We start from the raw sequence: 20,253 nt of genomic DNA on the forward strand, positions 1-20,253 counted from the left end.
AAAAAAAAAAAAAAGAATTCCCCGAGTGTAAAAATAAATTAGAAACACTCCTCCCCGCCCCCCGCACCCCCCGCACCCCCCGCGCCCGCCGCCGCCCTGTACCTTGCATCGATTCAGGTCAAATATTTATACCGCGGCAACCGCGTTCCCAATTCTGTGTTCTCTGCAGCTTCTTCTATTAAAAAGAGAAGAAGAAATAAAAAAAAAAAAAAAAGGAAAGAAAAGACGGACTTCATGGCACAGCCCCAAACGGGAAACAAAAGGCGCGATGGGAACTTGCAGCTGGAACAGAGGAGGAGCCGCCCTGAGACCGAGCCAGACACGGGGTGCCGGCCGCGGGGGGCGGGGCGCCCGGGCTGGGGGCGGGCGCCGCTCGACCCCATCCCGGCCCCAGGGCTGCACGCACGGCCGCACGTCGGCAGGTGCGTGAGGCATCAGATTCTCTGGGCAAAGCAGAGGGGGCTTCGAAGGGGTACACCCTAATGAAACAGGAACCCCTAAACCACGAAGCATGTCAAACACGAGCAAAACACGGCGAGGAGCGGACCAGAAGAAGAAAATGCAGAGGCCACACGGGCCGGGCCGGAGGCCGAGGTCCCCAGCATCTGAAGCGACTCCTCCGGGCATTAACGAGGGAGAAACCGGGAGGAAGAAACGTGCTCGCATCCCGTCTAGTTTTAGAAAAAGACGCGAGCGCATCGCACGGGAGACTCGCCCGTCGCTCGCCGGGCTCCAAGCGGTGAGGGCAGCAAAGGCCGGACGCCGGGCCCGCCCCGGGGAGAAGCAGGCGCCGGGGGCGGAGCCCGGTCGGCAGAGCGGAAGGAGCTATAATTAGCTTCGCCCTCACTCTGTCCTCCTGTCCCGCACTCCGGACTCTTTTCTTTTTAAAGAATGCACGGAGTCACGTGGTGTTGCACCTGTCCGTCCCATGCTCGTGAACCCCGTGGAGACGCCGCCGTCTGCAGCCCCGTGTGGGGACGATCATAAACCATCCCCACACAGCAAGAACCGTGTCAAAAATGATAATAAACGTGCAGGCCCCGTGGGGGCCACGTGGCCAGCTTCCCAGGGCGAGGCCGCCTGCGGACATCCTCAGCAGGCAAGTCGAGTTTCTGATGCTGACCCTGGGAAACGCGGCTTCTGGAATCGGCCGCCTGTCCCCGGCCGGCCTCGGCACATGTGAAATCAATCGTCAGAGGGAGACGTAAAATTCACGGGTGACCACAGCACGCAGCACAGCATCCCGCTGTCAATGACGGTGAAGAGAGGGCATCGCCCCCAACTCCTGGGGACTGCGGAGAAGAGAAGCCGGTTTGGGGGCTTCGTCCCTGGAGTGGCGAGGCCCCCGCTGAGTCACGGAGAAGGACAGCTCGCCGGCAGCAAGGAGGCGGGCACATTGGCCCGCGTCAGGGCCGCTGCCGAAACCATGGGCCGTGGTTTTCCTTGACGAAGTGTGTGTGTGTGGCGGGGTGGGGGTGGGGGGGTCCCCGGGGGGGTCCCCGTGTAAACAAACCGCGGGGTTGCTCGTCAAACCCTCGATGGGGACAGGACGCACGTGGGGCCCCGTGTGACTCAAAGACGGGCACTCCATGCAAAGCGTGGTCACGGATACAATTCGAAAAATTAGAGGCGACAGGAAGTGGGAAAAAAATTGCCTGCACTTGCCGGCTCCTCTTCCCCGTTTGAGGGTGGCACCTGGACCCCCCAGCACTGTTTGTCGTGCCATTGCTGCCAAAGACGGCGGCCCCTCGGGGCAGGCGCCAAGGCCCCCTGGAAGAGCACATGCCGAACCCCAGCTGCACACGTGCGAAGGAGCCGCCAGACGCACAGGGCCGACGGACAGGCCTGTTCCTCGCTCCCGCGCTGCGTGCGGGAGAGTCCGAGTCCCGAGGTCCCGCGGTCCCGAGGCCCCCCTCCCGCACACGTCTGCTCCCCGGACCCAGCTGTCCGGAGCCCCCCAAGGGAGGCCCATGGGACTGCAGGCGTCACCTCCACCCCCCGGGGAGCACCTTCCGTCCGGTCTTTTACCAGAAGTGAGAGTCTCGCTTGGACCTGACGCACCGGCAGCTTCGTCTGAGACCAACCAGCCGAGCGCGTGTGCAGCTGTTTCTAAATCGATACTGGGTCCGAAGCCTGACTCGCCTTTTTTTTTTTTGGCCTTTTTCTTGAACAGAAGGAGAGGAACCCCACAGGACGCAGCCTTCTGGGCGTCAGAATATTTTCGCAGCGTCCCCGTGAGCAACGGAACCTTGTTTTACAAAATGTTTCTCTTCCGAGCAGCACCTCCTTGGATGATAACATGTTGCAGTTTATTGTCCGGGGAAGGGGGCCGGCTGTCTCTTCCCCATGCATGGGGAGGGAGGGGGTCGGGGGGGGTTGGGGGGGGACGTCTCTGTGCCTCAAATCCTTTAAGGAGAGAAGAGGTGGACCAACCCCCGCCATAGTGAGAGTCTCGGCTCAGACAGAAACACACCTGTGACGCTCCTCCTTTTTCCGAAGACACAGCGTTTCGAAGCAGCGGCCGTGAACTCCGTCCACGGAGGCAAACGCCGAGCTCGCACGTGCCGCTCTGACCAGACGCAGAGCCTTGGGAAGTCGGCCGTGTGGAGCCGGACCCGTTGTGTAAATTAGCTTTCATCTGTCTCCGTAAAAACAGGCAGGATGGGAAATAAGCTCAGATGAATAATTTATGCATTCGATTAAAAAAGAAAAAAGGGGAAAAAGGGCCGCTGATGACCGGGCGGCGGGCTCAGATCATTCACGCGGCGGTGAGAAGCCGATCGTCATGAGGGGCGGGGAGGCAGAGCCTGGACACTCGCCGCCGGGGACAGAGGGAGGACCCCTCTCCCACGAGGCCCCCCTCTCCCACGAGGACCCCTCTCCCACGAGGACCCCTCTCCCACGAGGACCCCTCTCCCACGAGGACCCCTCTCCCACGAGGACCCCCTCTCCCACGAGGACCCCTCTCCCACGAGGACCCCTCTCCCACGAGGACCCCCTCTCCCACGAGGACCCCCTGTGCGTGCGAGGACCCCCTCTCCCACGAGGACCCCTCTCCCACGAGGACCCCTCTCCCACGAGGACCCCTCTCCCACGAGGACCCCCTGTGCGTGCGAGGACCCCCTCTCCCACGAGGACCCCTCTCCCACGAGGACCCCTCTCCCACGAGGACCCCTCTCCCACGAGGACCCCCTGTGCGTGCGAGGACCCCCTCTCCCACGAGGACCCCTCTCCCACGAGGACCCCTCTCCCACGAGGACCCCTCTCCCACGAGGACCCCCTGTGCGTGCGAGGACCCCCTCTCCCACGAGGACCCCCTCTCCCACGAGGACCCCCTCTCCCATGAGGACCCCCTCTGCATGCGAGGACCCCCTCTGCGTGCGAGGACCCCCTCTCCCACGAGGACCCCCTCTCCCACGAGGCCCCCCTCTCCCACGAGGACCCCCTCTCCCACGAGGACCCCTCTCCCATGAGGACCCCTCTCCCACGAGGACCCCCTCTCCCACGAGGACCCCTCTCCCACGAGGACCCCCTGTGCGTACGAGGACCCCCTCTCCCACGAGGACCCCTCTCCCACGAGGACCCCCTCTCCCACGAGGACCCCTCTCCCACGAGGACCCCCTCTCCGTGCGAGGACCCCCTCTCCCACGAGGACCCCTCTCCCACGAGGACCCCCTCTCCGTGCGAGGACCCCGTCTCTGTGCGAGGACCCCCTCTCCCACGAGGACCCCCTCTCCAAGCGAGGACCCCTCTCCGAGCGAGGACCCCCTCTCCCATGAGGACCCTCTCTCCGACGAGGACCCCCTCTCCCACGAGGACCCCCTCTCCGTGTGAGGACCCCATCTCTGCGAGAGGCCCCCCTTTCTGTGCGAGGACCCCCTCTCCGAGCGAGGACCCCCTCTCCCACGAGGACCCCCTCTCTGACGAGGCCCCCCTCTCCGAGCGACGACCCCTTCTCCGAGCGAGGACCCCCTCTGCGTGCGAGGACCCCCTCTGCGTGCGAGGACCCCCTCTCCGAGCGAGGACCCCTCTCCCACGAGGACCCCTCTCTGACGAGGCCCCCTTCTCCGACGAGGACCCCCTCTCCGACGAGGACCCCCTCTCCGAGTGAGGACCCCCTCTCCGAGTGAGGACCCCCTCTGCGTGCGAGGACCCCCTCTCCGAGCGAGGACCCCCTCTTCGAGCGAGGACCCCCTCTCCGAGCGAGGACCCCCTCTTCGAGCGAGGACCCCCTCTCCGAGCGAGGACCCCCCTCTCCATGTGAGGCCCCCCTCTCCGATGAGGACCCTTCTCCGCCAGCTTCCTGGTTTTCCAAGGACACTGGTCTGTGTGAGGTTAGAGACTGAGTGACGAATCTCTTCAACCTTCTTTTTTTTGTTCTGATTTTCATTCTCATGAACGCCGCCTCTTCCAAACTCTGCTTCCGTCCCGAAGATGAGAAAGATCTAGCAGTTCCGAAATCAGAGCCGAGTCCGGCCACACGGACCCATCGGCAGGAGGGTCCCTAGGTCCTCGTGCGAGACCCGAAGGTCCCCCGTTCCTGCCATGCGGTTGGTGGCGTTGTTGTGGCGGCCTCAGGCGGCCTGGACCCCGGGCAGAGGGGCAGGGGCGAGGGGCCCAGGTGCTGGAAACTCTGGAGAGGCTGGAGGGCCCCTGACACTCAGCCTCGGGCCTGGCCTAGACACGTGACAAGCTCAACGTCGTGTGCACGTGTCCACGGAGGCGGCCATGCAGGCCAGCGCTGCGGGGGCGGTGAGGTCTACGCACCTCCGTCCCTTCTCAGAGGCAGGAAGCACGCCCTCCCATCGCGTACCGGGGTTCGTGCCCCGCCCCGTCACCAGGAGCCGTCCTTGTGCCCCTGGAAAGATCAACGAAAGCATCCGTGGAAGACGCTGGCTTCGGGGCTGGCAGGGACGCAGAGGGGGCCTCGCCGCTTGCGTCGCTTGTGGGCTTCGTGGTTTTTCTCTCCACGGGCCTCTTCTGCCCTTAAAGAGAGACGTCGACATCCCATTTCATGGCTGTGTGGGTATGAAAATGACGACAACCCAGGCTGAGTTCTACGCCCAGAGTCGCCCGTCGTTTTAACAGAGGCGACAGCGTTTTCCGTGGCCGCTGGGTGCTGCCCTCCGGAGGCACCAGGCTTCTCCGGCTGCTGCGGGAGTGAGCTGGCCCTACTTACCCAGCGAGAAAACCTCGAACGGGGACTATGTGGCGTGCGGACCCAGCGTCGAGAGCCAGGAAACGTCACGGGGGGCGGAGGTGAGGCCACAGCGGCACCCACCAGAGCACCCCGGAAGGCGTCGGTCACAGCCCCGTCGACCCCCGGAGTTTTGCAAGAGGCTCATTCGTGGCGGACCCCGGTACTCTCTGCCAACGAGGTGGCTCGGCGCGGCGCTGGCCACCTTCAGAACGGCAGCCCTGTCATTCGGTTGGAGTCGCGTGACACCGGCTTGGTCCGCAGCGGACAACGAGGCCCGGACGCCGAGGCCCGGCGCTACCACGAGGGCGGTCGCGCGATCACGCGGTCGGTCGTGACCACGTAAGAAAACGCCTACAGGCAGTGTGGACACTCGAGCCTCGGGGACTTCCCTGGCTGCCGGGACTCTGCGCTTCGTCACCTAGCGCGGTGACGGCGGTGGACCGTGACGGCCTTGAGGCTGTGCCCGCCCCGCCCACACCTCGCCCTGTGCCTCTGTGGCTCGGTCCTCCTCGGTATCCACAATGGTGCTCGTCCGGGACGGGGCTCTCCTGCGCTCTGTGAGTCACCGCCGCAAGTTAGCAAAACCGAGGGAGCTGGCGAGGCCCCGCCCCGCCCCCCCCCCCCCCCCCGAGCTTGAACTCGATGTCCGAAGTGAGGGCGGCCCTGTGGAGACTCTGAGCAAGCACGTGCGGCCCCCTCCTCCATCCAACCCATGCCGACCGCTCCCAAACCCCATCTGACGGGATGACCTTCGTCACGCAGAGGTCCACCTCGCTCAGCTCACAGAGGATAGATTTGCGGGGAGCATGTGTTTGTGCATTTCCAGAAGGAATTGAGAATCACCTCATGGAGTGGACCAGGCCCCAGCGTGACTGAGAGGAGACTACTAGCCTACATCGTCCGGGGAACCTCGGCGAGCCCATCCACGGGGCTGGCTGCTCCTTGGGGTCCGGACGCCCTGAGAACTCACAGAGGAATTTTTAAAAATGGTCCAGACATTGTGTTCAGCTACGCACGGTGTGGCCGTTTCAGAACAAAGTGGGACACAGGCTATATATAAACACGTCAACAAAGGAGGCCGCGCGTGCGACCGAGCCTCCTCGGGAGGGGCGCCGGGCGTCCAGCTCGGTGTCCCGGGTTTTTCTCCTGTTTCGTGCCCACGCCGAGAACGCCGCTCTTTGAAGGCACCACGCTTTCCGAAAAGGTGGCGGCAAACTTAATTTGCACGACGATGGAGCCCCGCCTGGGGGGGAAGGAAACACACATCCGAACGGCGTACACGGGATCGCGCGCACCAGGAGCACCGTCTGCGGCATCCGCGGCCGAAGACGCCTTTTCCGACCGCCGCGTCACTGTGACTCTCAGCAGCTTCAACTGGTCCCCGTTCCGGGGAGCCGAGGAGGAGGGATGTGTCCCCTCTGTGCGGGGACCTGTGCGGCCACCTCCCCCCCTCCCCCCCCCACCCCACGGGTCCCCGGCCCCGGTCCCCTGCGGCGCAGAGGAGTCTGGGAAGCGAAACTCGCCTCGGCTGCTGAGTCATCGTCTCCATTTCATAAGAGCCGTTACGCCTGTTTTAAGACAGAACGCGGTTACCAGCCATGAAGGATCGGAAAGCAGGGCTCTGGGGCGCTGCCCACGGTGCCCAGAACCCCGCAGAGATGTTGACACTCGGGGTCACCTGCGCCCCAGCCCAGCCTGCAGGGTGAGCTGCAGGGCTCATGTGGGGCGCGCTGCTGGGACCCCCCATCAGAACCCCCCCCAGAACCCCCGAGAACCCCCCAGCAAAACCCCAGAACCCCTCGAACCCCTCAGAACCCCCAAGAGCCCCCCAAAACTGTCACCAGAACCGCCAAATACCTCACCAGAACCCCCGAACCCTCCACCAGAAACCCCCAGAACCCCCTTGAATCCCCCACAGAACCCCCTGAACCCCTCAGCAGAAACCCCCAGAACCCCTCGAACCCCCAGAGAACCCCAAGAGCCCCCGAACCTGTCACCAGAACCCCCCAAATACCTCACCAGAACCCCTCGAACCGCACACCAGAAACCCCCAGAACCTCCCTGAATCCCCCACCAGAACCCCCTGAATCCCTCACCAGAAATCCCCAGAACCCCTCGAACCCCCCAGACCCCCAAGAGCCCCCCGAACCTGTCACCAGAACCCCCCAAATACCTCACCAGAACCCCCGCGGACATGCAGGTCCCGTTCTGCACGCTTCACGCAGTCGGGGCCAAACGGTGCGTGGCCGTCCGCGTTCGGGGTCCCTCACACATCGCCGTGCGTCTCGGGGCCGTCCACGCCTCGGTCAGGTCATATTCCCGTGTGGGGAGGCAGAAGACTTGTTTTTACCTCCTGTACTGACTTCCTAGGTCTTTCTTAATAAACCACCCCAGAGTGGGTGCCTAAAAACAACGGAAGTGTGTCTGTCCTCTCATCGCTCAGGAAGTCAGACGTCGGAAACCAAGTCAGCGACAGAAGAATGTGCTCCGCGCCTCGCCACCGGCCTCCGGGGGCTGTCGGCACCCGGGGCCGCTCTCGGCGTGGAGACCCATCGCCCCGATGTCCGTCCTCATAGCCACACGGCCTCTCCCTTCTGTGCCCCCAAATCCCTAGGTCCCTGTAAGGACACCTGTCCCTGGAGCGGAGGCCACCGTAACCCAGCGGGGCCTCGTCTACTTCGTCAGAGATGCGAGAACCGTGTTTCGAAACGAGGCCACATTCGCAGACGCGTGGGGTTCGCTCGCGGCTGCACGTCGTGGCTGTGGGGGTCACGCTTCGACCCGGAGCAGCATCCAGGACTGGGAATCGTGACGGCGGGAACAAAGGCAGTGAGCCTCGGGCGAGGCCGGCACCTGGCGCCGGGCCCCGCCGTGACCTGCTGGGGGCTCGCGGCCAGCTCTCCTCTGGGCCCACGCCCCCGCCCTCCGCCCCCTTCTTGGAGGGTAAAGGGCACAGGGACCACGGGGGACGGGGCGTCTCTCCTTAGACCGTGAAGGCAAAGTGTGCGGAGACCGACGGCCCTGAGCGGCTGCTCTGCTGGCAGGACATGTCACGGCACCGACCAAAGCAACGGCGTCTTCACCCATTCACGCCGGGGACGGCGCCGGGGACGGCCTTGACCCCACACGGCACCGCCGGCACGTACTGGGGTCACGGCTAACCGACCGGGGCCTGGAGCACTCCACCTCCCTCGCAGGAAAAGCCTGGGGCGTCGCCGGCACCCGTGGCCGGTGGAGAAGCGTCTCGGACACGAGCCGAGACCCACGAGGAATGAGGTCGGCTTTTCCCGTCGCCCTGCGCGGGTGGGACCCGGGTGCTGCGTGCGGTGGCGCTCAGAGACGCCCTCGGCCCTGTGACGCCAGCAGGCGGCCTCCGCCGAAGCCTCAGGCCGCGGGGCCGTGGCACGAGCCGCTGCAGGGTCCCCCGGCCCCCATGCGACTCCCTCCCGGTGTCTGCCTGTCCCCCGCGGGGCCACCCACGCTCGCAGGCGCCCGGCCTTTGTCCGAACCCGCCCTGCCGCAGCGGACTCCACCCCCGTCTGCACGGCTGTGGGGGGCCAGTGGGCGCTCAGACAGAACACGCTCTCCACGGCACGAATCGCAGACGAGACCCGGGGCTGCGTCCAACGGGACGGGAACTGCGCGGTGTCTGCTCTGGGCCCGGGGGCTGTCTCAGCAGAGAAACAGACTCGAGAGCCAGCGGGCCAGGGAGCGGCCGGCCCACGGCGACGCCTCGGGACCGGCACCTCGGGGCCCCTGCGTGGGCTCCGCCGCCGCGTCTATTAAAAAGACATGAAACGCAGTGTTTTATGACGGCGCTGGTGAGAAAAACAAAATGCATCTTCCAGGCTACACGCATTATTTATACTCATCATCATTATATATATATATATATTTTTTTCCACTCCTGATTTTAACCACAACGAACGTGAACACATCTTCCTTGGGCATGAGCCGGAGAAGACACCTGGGCTGAGTCAACCAGGTGGCGGCCGTCACGCCCTGCTCGGCCTTCACCTCGCCCTTGCCCTCCAGCATTTCCTGCCCACCTCGGGGTGGTCCCCATGTCTCCCGCCCGAACCCAGCTTCAGTGCGAGACTCATCAAATCCTCGAAGAAACAGGACTTCTTCGCCCACCCCGGTGGAGATAACCAGCGATGGCCACCCGAAGACGTCCACGGGTTCCGAATCCCCCCAGAACCTGTGACACGAGGGACTCTGCAGGTGCAGTTAAGGCACGGGCCTTGACATAGGGAGGTGGCCCTGGACGCAGCTGTGGCGTCTGCTCTCATCCCATGAGCCCTCGAAGGCAGAGAACCTTGTCTGCCTACGGCTGGATTCTGCAGAAAAGGGAGGTGCACAGAGTCCCTGTGTCACATGCAGGGGACACCAGCACGGACCAGAGAGAGGCCGCCCCACGGCCAGCAAGGACAGGGCACCTCGGCCCTCCAGGCACAAGGAGGCAGCTTCCGCCCACAGTCCGTCCGCACGCCCCTAGGCGCAGGCTCCGCCAGGTCGTCCAGAGCCAGGGGCTGCACATCGCGGTTCTGAGCTTGCGAGGCCGTGGGCAGCAGGCCCGGTGGACTCCGAGGGGCGTTTTGAGATTCTTCGGGTAAAGACCCAGGACCTAGACCGTGTCGCACCGAATAAAGCCAGACGGAGAAAGACAAATGCCACGTGATGTCCCTTACACGTGGAATGTAAAGGACAAATTAGACAAACACACACGACACCAACGGACTCGGCTCGTACGCACTGGGGACAAGCTGCCAGGGAGGAGGCGGGCTGGGAGGCGAGGGAAACGGGGGGGGGGGATGGAGATGCCCGGAGCAGTGCCCACGAAATAGTCACGGGATGTTCGTACAGCACGGGGAAGACAGTCGATAATATCAGGTGGGTACCAGCCTGATTGGGGGGGGGCGGGTCCCTTCGTAAGTTACACCAACATCTAATCCGTGAGCTGCACATGTGACATTAACATAACGTCGGAGGTCGGCGGTAAAGGAAAACCTAAAACACTTCCCTTTTTAAAGCACACATGTCCAGGGAGCAAAGCACCAAATTCCAGACAAAAAAAAAAGTGACTTGGGAGGAGCCTGGAACTCCAGGCCTGGCTGGCAGCTTCGGCCGAAGCCCTCGGCGTCCGGGCCCCCAGCTTCTGGCTCCAGAAGCAGCGTCGCGGTCCGGCTGGGGAGATGGGGCAGGTGGCGGCCAGGGGTGTCCAGTCGCCCGCTGTGGGCAGGTCATCCGGCATCTCTGTGTGTCCGTGGAAACCCGCCTGTCCATCATGCACAAACCGGACATCCCACCTCTGCCGTGGGGAGCAGCATGGCGGCCCCCACAAGTGCATGCCCCCACTGAGTCCTGAGTGGATAGCTTCACATCCCACGTGGCACCTGGGCCCAGCTAGAACACCTGAGCATACCTGGGCACACCTGGGAGTATGTGGACAAGCCCAGCAGCCGGGAATCCTGGCCCTGGCTGGGGTTGCCCACGGGCGCCCAGGCCTCCATTTGCCCAGCTGTAGGACCCAGGGCTGCAAAGGCCAGCCAGGTGGTTCCCAGCGGGTCTGTATCCTCTTAGATCCCCACCTGGAGCCCACCCAGGTGGCCTCAGCAGAGCGCAGCCCGCTCGCTGCAGAGCGCCCCCTAGTGGTGGGCTGCAGTTCCCTCTGCAGGCAGGATCAATGGGGTCACTTCTGAGGTGGGGGTTAGGGTGTTGCCGGCTGTAAACGAGTGTGGGGTCCTGGGTCCTAGCAGCGGCGGGGAGGTCCTGGAGACTCCCATTCTGCACTTGTCAGGGGTTGGGGGTCTCCGCCAGTGTGAGTGTGTGAGGGGTGCCTGTCTGCAGGGCAGTGGGTGTTAGAACTGGGGGATGTGGCTGGAGGCCCTTGTGGGGTGTGCACTTGCTGGGTTTGGGGACCACGTGGGGGTCTGGTGGGGGTCTGTGTGAGGTCAGAATGAGAGTCTGGATGGAGGTCGGTGGTTCTAGGACAGGTCTGGGCGGGGTGTGCGGGCCCAGGGGCTTGTAGGGAATCCCCGGAATGTGTGGGCGGGGTTCCCCCACCCCGAGGATCCCAGTGCGGTTCCCTGGTCCAGCTGAGGATCTGGGTGGGGGTCCATGGTCCGTGGTATCCGAAGGATCCTTGCGGCCCAGGCGGGTTTCTGTGGTGTTATTGGGGGACCCCGTGGGAGTCCGTGGCGGAGGGGGCCGGGAAAGAGGGGAGAGTAGGAGGTACCGGCGGGGTTCAGCGTTCAGGGCCAGAGTGTCGACGGGGTTGTGGGGGCAAGCGGGTGCTGGGGGTGGGGGTCCAGTGGTGGGGGGCGGGTCAGGGCAGGGGCATCTGGGGTTGGGGGGCCCCCTGGAGGGCGGGGTCCCGCGGGGCCACGCGGCCGGGCGGGGCCGGGTCAGGGTGGGGGCGTCCGCGCGTCCGGGGTCCCGCGGCGGGGGCGGGGCCGGCGGCGGGGCGGGGCGGGGCGGGGCGCGGGCGGCGGGTCAGGGCGGGGGGCGTCGCGCGTCCGGGGTCCCGCGGCCGGGGCGGGGCCGGCGGCGGGGCGGGGCGCGGGCGGCGGGGCGGGGCGGGGCGCGGCGCGGGGCGCTTCCGCCGTCCCTCCCCCCGCGCGGCGCGGCCGAGGCCCCGGAGGGCGGCGCGGAGGCGGCGGCGGGCAGCCATGTCGCCTTTGTCTGCGCTGTGGGCGGCCCTGCGCGTCTACGCGGCAGGCGTGGCGGTGGTCGTGGCGCAGCTGCTGCGGCGCTGCCGCGGGGGCTTCGTGGAGCCAGGTCAGCGGCGGGGGCGCGGGGCGGGCGCGGCGACAGCGAGCCGGGGCGCGCGGCCGGCCCTGCGGGCCCCCCGGGCCGGGGCGCGCGGCGGGTTTCGGGGCGCGCGGGGCCGCGCGTGACCTTGACGGCTCGGCGCGCCGGGAGGAGGAGCCGGGCCGCGTCGCGGGGGAGGGGCCGGCGCGCCGCGCGCTCCGCGCCCCGCGCTCCCCGCCCGCGGGGGCCGCGGCGGCGCCCCGGGGCCTCCCCAGCCGCGCTGGCGGCCCGGACCGGCCCCCGGCCGAGACCCGAGGCGGCCCCGCGCCCCCGCGCCGCTGCGGGGAGCGGGGAGCGGGCCGCGCACGCGCGCGCGTCTGGGGCGGCCCCGCGGGGCGCGCGCTCCCGGCCGGTGGCAACTTTGTTTCTCTGCAGTTCCAGACCCCGCGCGGCTCGAACTTGGGGTCGGGACGCGCCGCCGACGCCGCCCAGGGCCCGCTGTGCGACTCGGATCCCAGCCACCCCGCCACCCATGGGGGGGGTGTGGGGGTGGCCCGGGCTGGCGGAGCGCGCGGGGCATTTCCCTTTTACGGGGCAAAAATAGTCGCTGTGCCCGGAAACAGCGCGCTGGCCGGGAGCCGGGCCGCGCGTCCCGTCGTAGCGGATCCGTGTCCACTTCTGCTTTCGGGCCGTGTCCTGCGTGGTCTGGTGGCCCCCGGGGAGCACGCGGAGGCACTGGGGTGAAGCAACGCCAGTGGCATCTGCTGTTGTGAAAACACTTTCGAATCCTTCCCTGTTCCTCCCTGTTCGCGGCCGCAGCCCTGGCCGCAGGGGCAATAGGAGCCGTTTGTAAGTGGGGGGGGGGGGTCGCGGGCCGGACCTTCCTCCAGGGAAGTGGACGTGCGCCTGAGACCCGGCCTCGGCCTGAGGTTTGGCGATGAGCTGGGTTTCCGCCTTTTTAAACGCATGGAGAGTGATTAGATGCGAATGCGGCACCAGCCTGTGCCTCCTGGGGTCCTGGGGTGGGAGGTGAGCATGTGCCTGTTATTTACCTTTAAAAAAAAAAAAAAAAGCACTGAGGTGACCGTGATTGATTGCATTAGATGCCATTGCAAGGGTCACGACATAATTCCATCTCTGGGCACTCTGTCGAGTGCTCACCCCTCAGACAGGCCTCCCCAGCCACCCCCGCAGATTTAAGCCCCTGCACCCAGTCTTCCCTCCCTCCACCCCCCTGCGCCTCGGTCCCCACTATTGCAGCTAGCTGTCTGTCACCACCAGGCATGTGCCTTAAAACCGGGACGCGGTGGTCAGCGGCCGGGGGCCATGGAATGTCACCCCACACTGTGCAGCACTGTATATATATTATATATATAAAAAGTTATCACGAGAGAAGTCGTGCAGGGGACTTCGTGGGACAGTAAAGGAGACAGACGGTCACCCGCTCGCCCCGGGCGGGCCAGGGCCTGGGTGTCGGGGTAGACGCAGTCGTGGATACTGCATGAGGGGCACCGTGAATGTGTGTCTTCTCCTGGCGAGCGTCACAAGTGGCATTGTCCTGTGCTGCCTTTCACCCACTTTCGAGGCGCTCCTGCTCTGAGCATTGGGGGAGGAGCCCCTGGACGCCGGCCGACCTGACCGCCAGCCGGGTCCGTTGCCCGTGGCTCCGGTGTTTTCTCGGAAGGGAGGAAGTGAGTAGGCTGCAGACACTTGACGGTGCGAATGCGTGTGGCAGGCATGACGTGCGGTGGCAGTCGGATTCCACCGAGCAGAGGGAGGACGTGCCAGGGTGCCCGGCTGCTGGACGTCAGCGTTTCGTCAAACGCGTCAGGAATCGCGGAGGTCACCGCAAGTGCGCGCGCCCGCGTGGGCTGGCCGGCCTTCGCAGGGGCGGGCGGTGTGTGAGCAAACTAAGAATTCCCATCAGACGCAAACTTCTGAAACCTCTTCTGGTCTTAAGACTGTCTCCAGGTGGTGGCCCACTTGGTGAGGTGGTTGGTCTTTCAGTCACTTTTTAAAATCCATGATTTGATCGTTGCGTCGAGGACCCTAACCTGACCGTCAGAACTCAAGCATTGGCCTACGAAAACCTGTTGGAAATTTTCAATGTGTCTGGAATGCCTAGAACTTAAATTTCTCTGATGCAGGACTCAGTTGTTTTTTTTTTTAAATACTCTCAACAGTGATTTTATTAAATCAGGTGCTTCACGATGCATGACTGAGTTTTGAAAAGGAGAAAAAAATTGATGAGACGTGTTTCAGAGTCTAGGTCATATATTGTCCAGAATTTTCTTTAAGATTTCTTTTGTAAAGAGGAAAACAGACTATCCAGATTGTCCTGGGGAGTGTACACTCACCCGCAAATGTGTCAGCCACCCAGTTGCGAAGCTATTTTAGGGAGGACCCTAGTTTTCAAATTATGGGGTTTTGAAAAACTTGTGACGACAGCTTTGCACCTGTGAGCAGGTGTGACCCATGGACCACAGTCCAGATGGGAAAGCGAAATAGTTTTCAGATTCTATACTGTCAGGGTCCTTTTGTCCCCAAAATAAGGCCCTCTAGTGTAGTTTCCTTTCTCTGGTGTTTATGTATCAATATTCCTAATTCCCAATTAGAAATTGACACAGACACTTAGGACCATTTTTGAAATACTTAAGAATGTATCTAAAATAACAGTAAGAAGCCTGATTCATGTAATTGCAAGTAACATAATTTCTTCAGATGCAGAGTAACGATATTCTCCGACACGGAAGAACATTTTAAAAGCGTTGGGGACATTGGTGGCCCTGTGCTCAGGTCTGGCCTCTCCCACATTTTGCAAGTGCTTCCCCACCCCGCCCTGGTGACTCGCTCTTTGGGTCCACATGAATACAGAAGGCCTGGGTGCTATCACAGCTGTGAGAACAGGCGGGACCTTCCCAGACCCGCGGGGATGCTGGGACCACCTTGTAAGGAGCAGCCCGGGAGAGACTGCTTGGAGAGACCTTTTCCCCGTCCCCGCTGGTGGAAATGATGGCGGGTGGGCCTCGCACGGGTGTTCTGGGGCGGCCGTAACAAATGACCACAGGGCAGACATCCGTCCTGGCCCGGTCCTGGGGACCAGCAGTGTGACATTAACGTGACCCAGTGCCGTGCTCTTGGGGACAGTCCTCCCTGCCGCTCCCGGCATCTGGGGGCCCCAGGCGTCCCTGGGCTGGTGGCCGCGTCCCTCCCGTCTCTGCCTCCGTCTCCACGTGGCTTCTCTTCTGTGCCTGTCTCTGTTCCTTTCTGTCCCTTCTAAGGACGCGGTCACTGGGTTTAGGGCCAGCTGCTCCAGGGGGACTCGTATCTTTCACTTGGTCACATGCGTAAAGCCCCTGTTTCCTGCTAAGGCCGCAGTCCCAGCGTCAGGGAGGACGTGCATTTTTAGGGGGGGCGGGGTGATGCTAGTCACTATAACTGTTACCTGGATTTGGCTGTGAACGTAGCCCGCACACTCCTAAAAGGCCTGGTTGGTGCAGTTTGTTGCAAGCCTGCACATGTCACAGACTCTTTTGAAGAAAACCACCCCTACCGGAGTGGAGACGGAAAGTGAGCGGTTTTGTGGGCCGCAGACGGAGCCCGGGGCTGGCTCCTCGCTTGCGGCCCCCCTGGTCGCAAGGTTGAGACGCCCGCAGCCACGCCCAGCAGAGGTGCATTTGCACACTCGGGGGGGGGGGCGTCCCTCGCACATCCCCCTTGGGCATCTGGACCCACTGCAGGAGCGAGAGGTCCGTCTCTGCAGCAGTGTGCACGTGGGTCACGGAGACGCCGGTGGTCAGAGGAGAGCACGCTGGGAGCGGCGTTATTTTCAGGCGTGAGATTTGAAAAGACGTTTCGGTGCCGCTTAAGCCGACCCAGAGCTGGCTGGGGCCGAACCCAGATCTCGTGTTCGCTGCTTTGCTGCGTCGGAGCCATCGGGGGGCGGGCGACACGCACGTCCTCACTCGGCACGAGGTGGGACGCGGGCTGGGGGGCCGCTCGTGCACGCACTGCCCCCGCCCCGCGGCACGCGCGCTCGGTGAGGGGCGGCGAGCAGCGCAGAACGCAGGACGCAGGACGCACGGCAGCGGGAGCAGAGCCCCGGGCCGCAGCGCGACGCTCGGGCGCGCACGTGGCTCAGGACGCGCACATGCGCAATCGCCGCCGTGCTGGGCGCGAGCCGGACGCAGGCGCGGCCCGAGGGGCCCTGGTCGCCGAGCAGCCTGGGTCCCGTCCGTCTCATGCTGTGTTTGTCTCGCTGCTTCTCAGCAGGTGGCCTCGCCTGAGCTGAGCCGAGCCGAGCCCGTGGCCGCCCCGGCGCGCGCACAATGGAGGCCAAAGGCGCGGACGGCTCGCAGACGGACCTCAAGCTGGTGGCACACCCGCGTGCCAAGAGCAAGGTGTGGAAGTACTTCGGCTTCGACACCAACGCCGAGGGCTGCATCCTGCAGTGGAAGAAGATTTACTGCCGCATCTGCATGGCGCAGATCGCCTACTCCGGGAACACGTCCAACCTGTCCTACCACCTGGAGAAGAACCACCCCGACGAGTTCTGCGAGTTCGTCAAGAGCAACACGGAGCAGATGCGCGAGGCCTTCGCCACGGCCTTCTCCAAGCTGAAGCCCGAGGCGGCGCAGACGGCTGCCTCCTCGCAGGACCCGCTGGCCGCCAAGGCCGGCCACGCCCACGCCCACGGCCACGGCCAGGAGGGCAAGCGGCAGCAGGAGCTGACGGCCGCCGTGCTGGGCCTCATCTGCGACGGGCTGTACCCCGCGTCCATCGTGGACGACCCCACCTTCCGGCTGCTGCTCAAGACCGCCGAGCCGCGCTACGAGCTGCCCAGCCGCAAGTTCGTGTGCGGCAAGGCCATCCCCGAGCGCTACGCGGCCGTGCGCGACGCGGTGCTGCGGGACCTGGCGGAGGCCGCGTGGTGTGGCGTGTCCACCGACGTGTGGCGCAGCGAGAGCCAGAACCGCACGTACGTGACGCTGGCCGCGCACTTCCTGGCGGGCGGGCCGCCCGGCTGCCTGAGCGCCGGCGCGCGCTGCCTGAAGACGTTCGAGGTGCCGGAGGAGAACGCGGCCGAGACCATCACGCGGGTGCTGTACGAGGCCTTCATCGAGTGGGGCCTCAGCGCCAAGGTGTTCGGCGCCACCACGGACGGCGGCAAGGACGTGGCGAAGGCGTGCTCGCTGCTGGACGTCGCGGTGCACATGCCGTGCCTGGCGCGCACCTTCGACGCCGCCATGCGCCAGGCCTTCCAGCTGCCGCGGCTGGGCGCGCTGCTGGCGCGCTGCCGCCGGCTCGTGGAGTACTTCCAGCAGGCGCCCGTGGCCATGTGCCTGCTGTACCAGCGGCAGAAGCAGCAGGGCCTGGCGCCCTGCATGCTGCTCAGCGACCGCGTGGGCGGCTGGGGCAGCACGCTCGCCATGCTGCGGCGGCTCAAGGAGCAGCAGTTCGTGGTGGCCGCCGTGCTGGTGGAGGACAGCAACAACCACCACCTCATGCTGGAGGCGGGCGAGTGGGCCACCGTGGACGGCCTGGTGGACCTGCTGCAGCCCTTCCGCCAGGTGGCCGACATGCTGTCCGCCTCGCGGCCGCCCACCATCAGCATGGTCAAGCCGCTGCTACACATGCTGCTGAGCAGCACGCTGGCCACCAAGGAGGCGGACTGCAAGGAGGTCAGCATGGCCAAGGAGGTCATCGCCAAGGAGCTTGCCGCCACCTACCAGGACGCGCCGGAGATCGACCTGTTCCTCAACGTGGCCACCTTCCTGGACCCGCGCTACAAGCGCCTGCCCTTCCTGTCGGCCTTCGAGCGGCAGCAGGTGGAGAGCCGCGTGCTGGATGAGGCCAAGGGCCTGCTGGACAGGGTGAAGGACGGTGCGTTCCGGCCGCCCGAGGACAAGGTGTTCGCGCTGCCCGAGGAGCCGCCGGCGAAGAAGGCGCCGCCGCCGTCCACGCCGCCGCCCGCCAGCGTCATCAACAACATGCTGGCCGAGATCTTCTGCCCGTCGGGCGGCATGGAGGACCAGGACGAGTGGCACGCGCAGCTGCTGGAGGAGCTGAGCAACTTCAAGTCGCAGAAGGTGCTCGGCCTCAACGAGGACCCGCTCAAGTGGTGGTCGGACCGCCTGGCGCTGTTCCCGGTGCTCCCGCAGGTGCTGCGCAAGTACTGGTGCGTGGCGGCCACGCGCGTCGGCGCCGAGCGCCTCTTCGGCTCCGCGGCGCACGTGGTCAGCGCCAAGCGCAACCGGCTGGCGCCGGCGCACGTGGACGCGCAGGTGTTCCTGTACGAGAACGCGCGCGCCGCGGCCGAGGCGGAGCCCGAGGACGAGGACGAGGGCGAGTGGGGGCTGGACCACGAGCAGGCGTGCTCGCTGGGCGACGCGGTGCACGCCGGCTTCTTCGCCGTCAGGGACGGCGGCTTCATGTAGCGCGGGGCGCGCGGGCGCGCTTTGGGGCGGGGCAGGCGCAGTGCTTCGAGGGGGGGGGCCCACGAGGACGGACAAAAGCGCGTGGGACTGACTGCGCAGCGGGGCGCGGCGGCGCGTCCTCGCGGAGTCCGCCGGAGCGCACGGGATGCCAGTGACCTGCGAGGGCCCCGGACGCCCGCCGGCGAGGCCGCCCGTGCGCCGCTGACGCCCACGCGCCTCCCGGACCGCTGTGTCGCCGCCCCGCGCCCTCACGGCCCCGCGTGGAATCCCAAGAGAGCCGAGACCTGCAGGCAAGGCGCGTGGACCCTGGCCTGACCCCGTCGCCCCTCCGTTCCCGGCCCAGCGGGGGGACCGGGCTCCAGCAGGGGGGGGGGGGTTGGGGGGGGCACGAAGCCGTGCCCACCTGTTACCTGGCGCCCTTGTTCTGGGGCACTGGGGAGACGATCTTGGCTCCAAGGGTCTGTTTTAAACAGACAAGCGTCACATCCAGGCGAGACCTTCCAGGTGTGTGTGTCACGCAAATGCTCATTAAAACGCAGGACGCAGCAGTTCGTGTGTCGTGTTTTCTGCCGGGCGGACTCTCTGCGTCCCCTCGTCGCCGGGTGGGCGTGGTCCCTCGGAGCTGCGGTGCGCGCGTGCGTGGGGCCCGAGGTTGCTCCTTTGAGGGGGGGGGGGTGATGCCCAAAAGGCACGGCCTCCCAGAGCCGTGTCTTAGGGCACAGGGGTCAGACCCCTTCGTGGAACCCCGCGTTTCAGCCCGAGGGCCCCCTCCTGCGTGTGCCCTGCCCCCTGCAGCGGTGCGACAGGTGCTGGGGGCCAGGCCTCCTGCATCTGCGCCGGAAGCGCCACACCATGGCCACAAGCGGTGTCGCAATGTCACCGCTGGTGGTCAACCATCAGCGGTGGCCGTGGGTGCTCTGGCCCTCCGGGGCCCCGGGAGGCGGTTCCCGGCACTCAGCGCGGTTGCTCAGCCGTTTTCTCATTCTGGTATGCAGCAGGACTTTGCCTGCAGAGGGGGGGCTGCCGTCTGCGACCCCGAGTGCGTGCGGTTTCCACGCGCGGCCCCGTCTCAGATCCTCGCACGCTGCTGCCGGGGCCCCCAGCCCCACTTCGAACCAGGAGGAGTAAGGACGGAACGTTCCCCGGCGGCCGGTGACCTTCCGGGGCGTGGCGGTGGGCAAGGTGTCATTGTTACGTCACCGTCGAGTTTGTTCCTAGGGGACTAAATGTGGCCCGAAGCGGCTTCCCCGTGCTTTCTTCTCGAAGCAAGGTGACCCCGTGGCGTCTTTCAGGCCCCGGGTCCAGGAAAGGACGGCCGCTTGGGGCCGGCGACACCGGCCGTGGGACTCGGCCCCTCTCTGCTGCCGTGGGGGACAGCCGGGCCCAGAGAGGCCGCTCTCTATCCACGAACAGCCCCGTGTGCGTCTCCGGAAACCCTTGACTTTCTGTCACTCGCGATGCAAACGGCTGTCACTCCAGCCAGCCACCTCTGCGAATCTGTTGCTGTTTCCCAGTCCCGCGGGGCCCGCTGTCCTCCTTGGACACTGTTTTTTTTTTTCTTTGTTTTTATTTCTTATTTAACGCTTCCCAATTCGAAGCTCCTCCGGTCAACCCGAGACAGACGGGCCCCCGACGGACCTGCTGTGTGACACGTGCCCGTGACCGGTACCCGCAGGAAATCCACGAGGGAGGGTGCTTCTTCGCTTGGTGGGCTGCCTAGCAGCGTTTTCTAGGCCAGGCGGAGTGGGCATCGTCCCCAGGTGAATGACGCGTCAAGCCGGGGCTTTCTGAGCGGTGACCGGGGACAGTTCGCCAGGGCGTCTGAGTGTTCTGCGTCCCCCCTGCCTGTCCCCTTCCTGAAGA

The 20,253-nt window shown here is 65.1% G+C and overlaps 2 protein-coding genes across 4 annotated transcripts in view; both read left to right on the top strand.

The window, feature by feature from the left end:
- Nucleotides 1-11,812: 11,812 nt before the first annotated feature.
- The window catches only part of DHRSX (dehydrogenase/reductase X-linked), a 42,730-nt gene continuing 34,289 nt past the window's right edge, over nucleotides 11,813-20,253 (top strand). The window contains exon 1 of the mRNA XM_036235724.1: nucleotides 11,813-11,980. Coding sequence (XP_036091617.1) covers nucleotides 11,872-11,980 — 109 coding nt within the window. The 5' untranslated portion in view covers nucleotides 11,813-11,871. The remainder of the gene's footprint in view (nucleotides 11,981-20,253) is intronic.
- ZBED1 (zinc finger BED-type containing 1) lies at nucleotides 11,844-18,938 on the top strand. Of its 3 annotated transcripts, none has more exons than XM_016159386.2 (2): nucleotides 11,844-11,980; nucleotides 16,223-18,938. In XM_016159386.2, the coding sequence occupies exon 2, from the start codon at nucleotides 16,282-16,284 to the stop codon at nucleotides 18,388-18,390; it is 2,109 nt and encodes a 702-aa protein (XP_016014872.2). In that variant the 5' UTR covers nucleotides 11,844-11,980; nucleotides 16,223-16,281; the 3' UTR covers nucleotides 18,391-18,938. The 3 variants fall into 3 exon arrangements, with proteins under 3 accessions (XP_016014872.2, XP_016014883.2, XP_016014845.2); XM_016159397.2 differs by having other exon boundaries at nucleotides 11,849-11,980; nucleotides 16,226-18,938; XM_016159359.2 differs by lacking the exon at nucleotides 11,844-11,980 and adding an exon at nucleotides 12,326-15,788.

The sequence above is a fragment of the Rousettus aegyptiacus genome, unplaced genomic scaffold (genome assembly GCF_014176215.1).
Source record: "Rousettus aegyptiacus isolate mRouAeg1 unplaced genomic scaffold, mRouAeg1.p scaffold_m13_p_19, whole genome shotgun sequence".
In the NCBI taxonomy this organism is placed as follows: domain Eukaryota; kingdom Metazoa; phylum Chordata; class Mammalia; order Chiroptera; family Pteropodidae; genus Rousettus; species Rousettus aegyptiacus.

Excerpts from the sequence above, each read along its gene's own strand:
- ZBED1 (XM_016159386.2), top strand. The coding sequence starts at position 16,282 with ATGGAGGCCAAAGGCGCGGACGGCTCGCAGACGGACCTCAAGCTGGTG.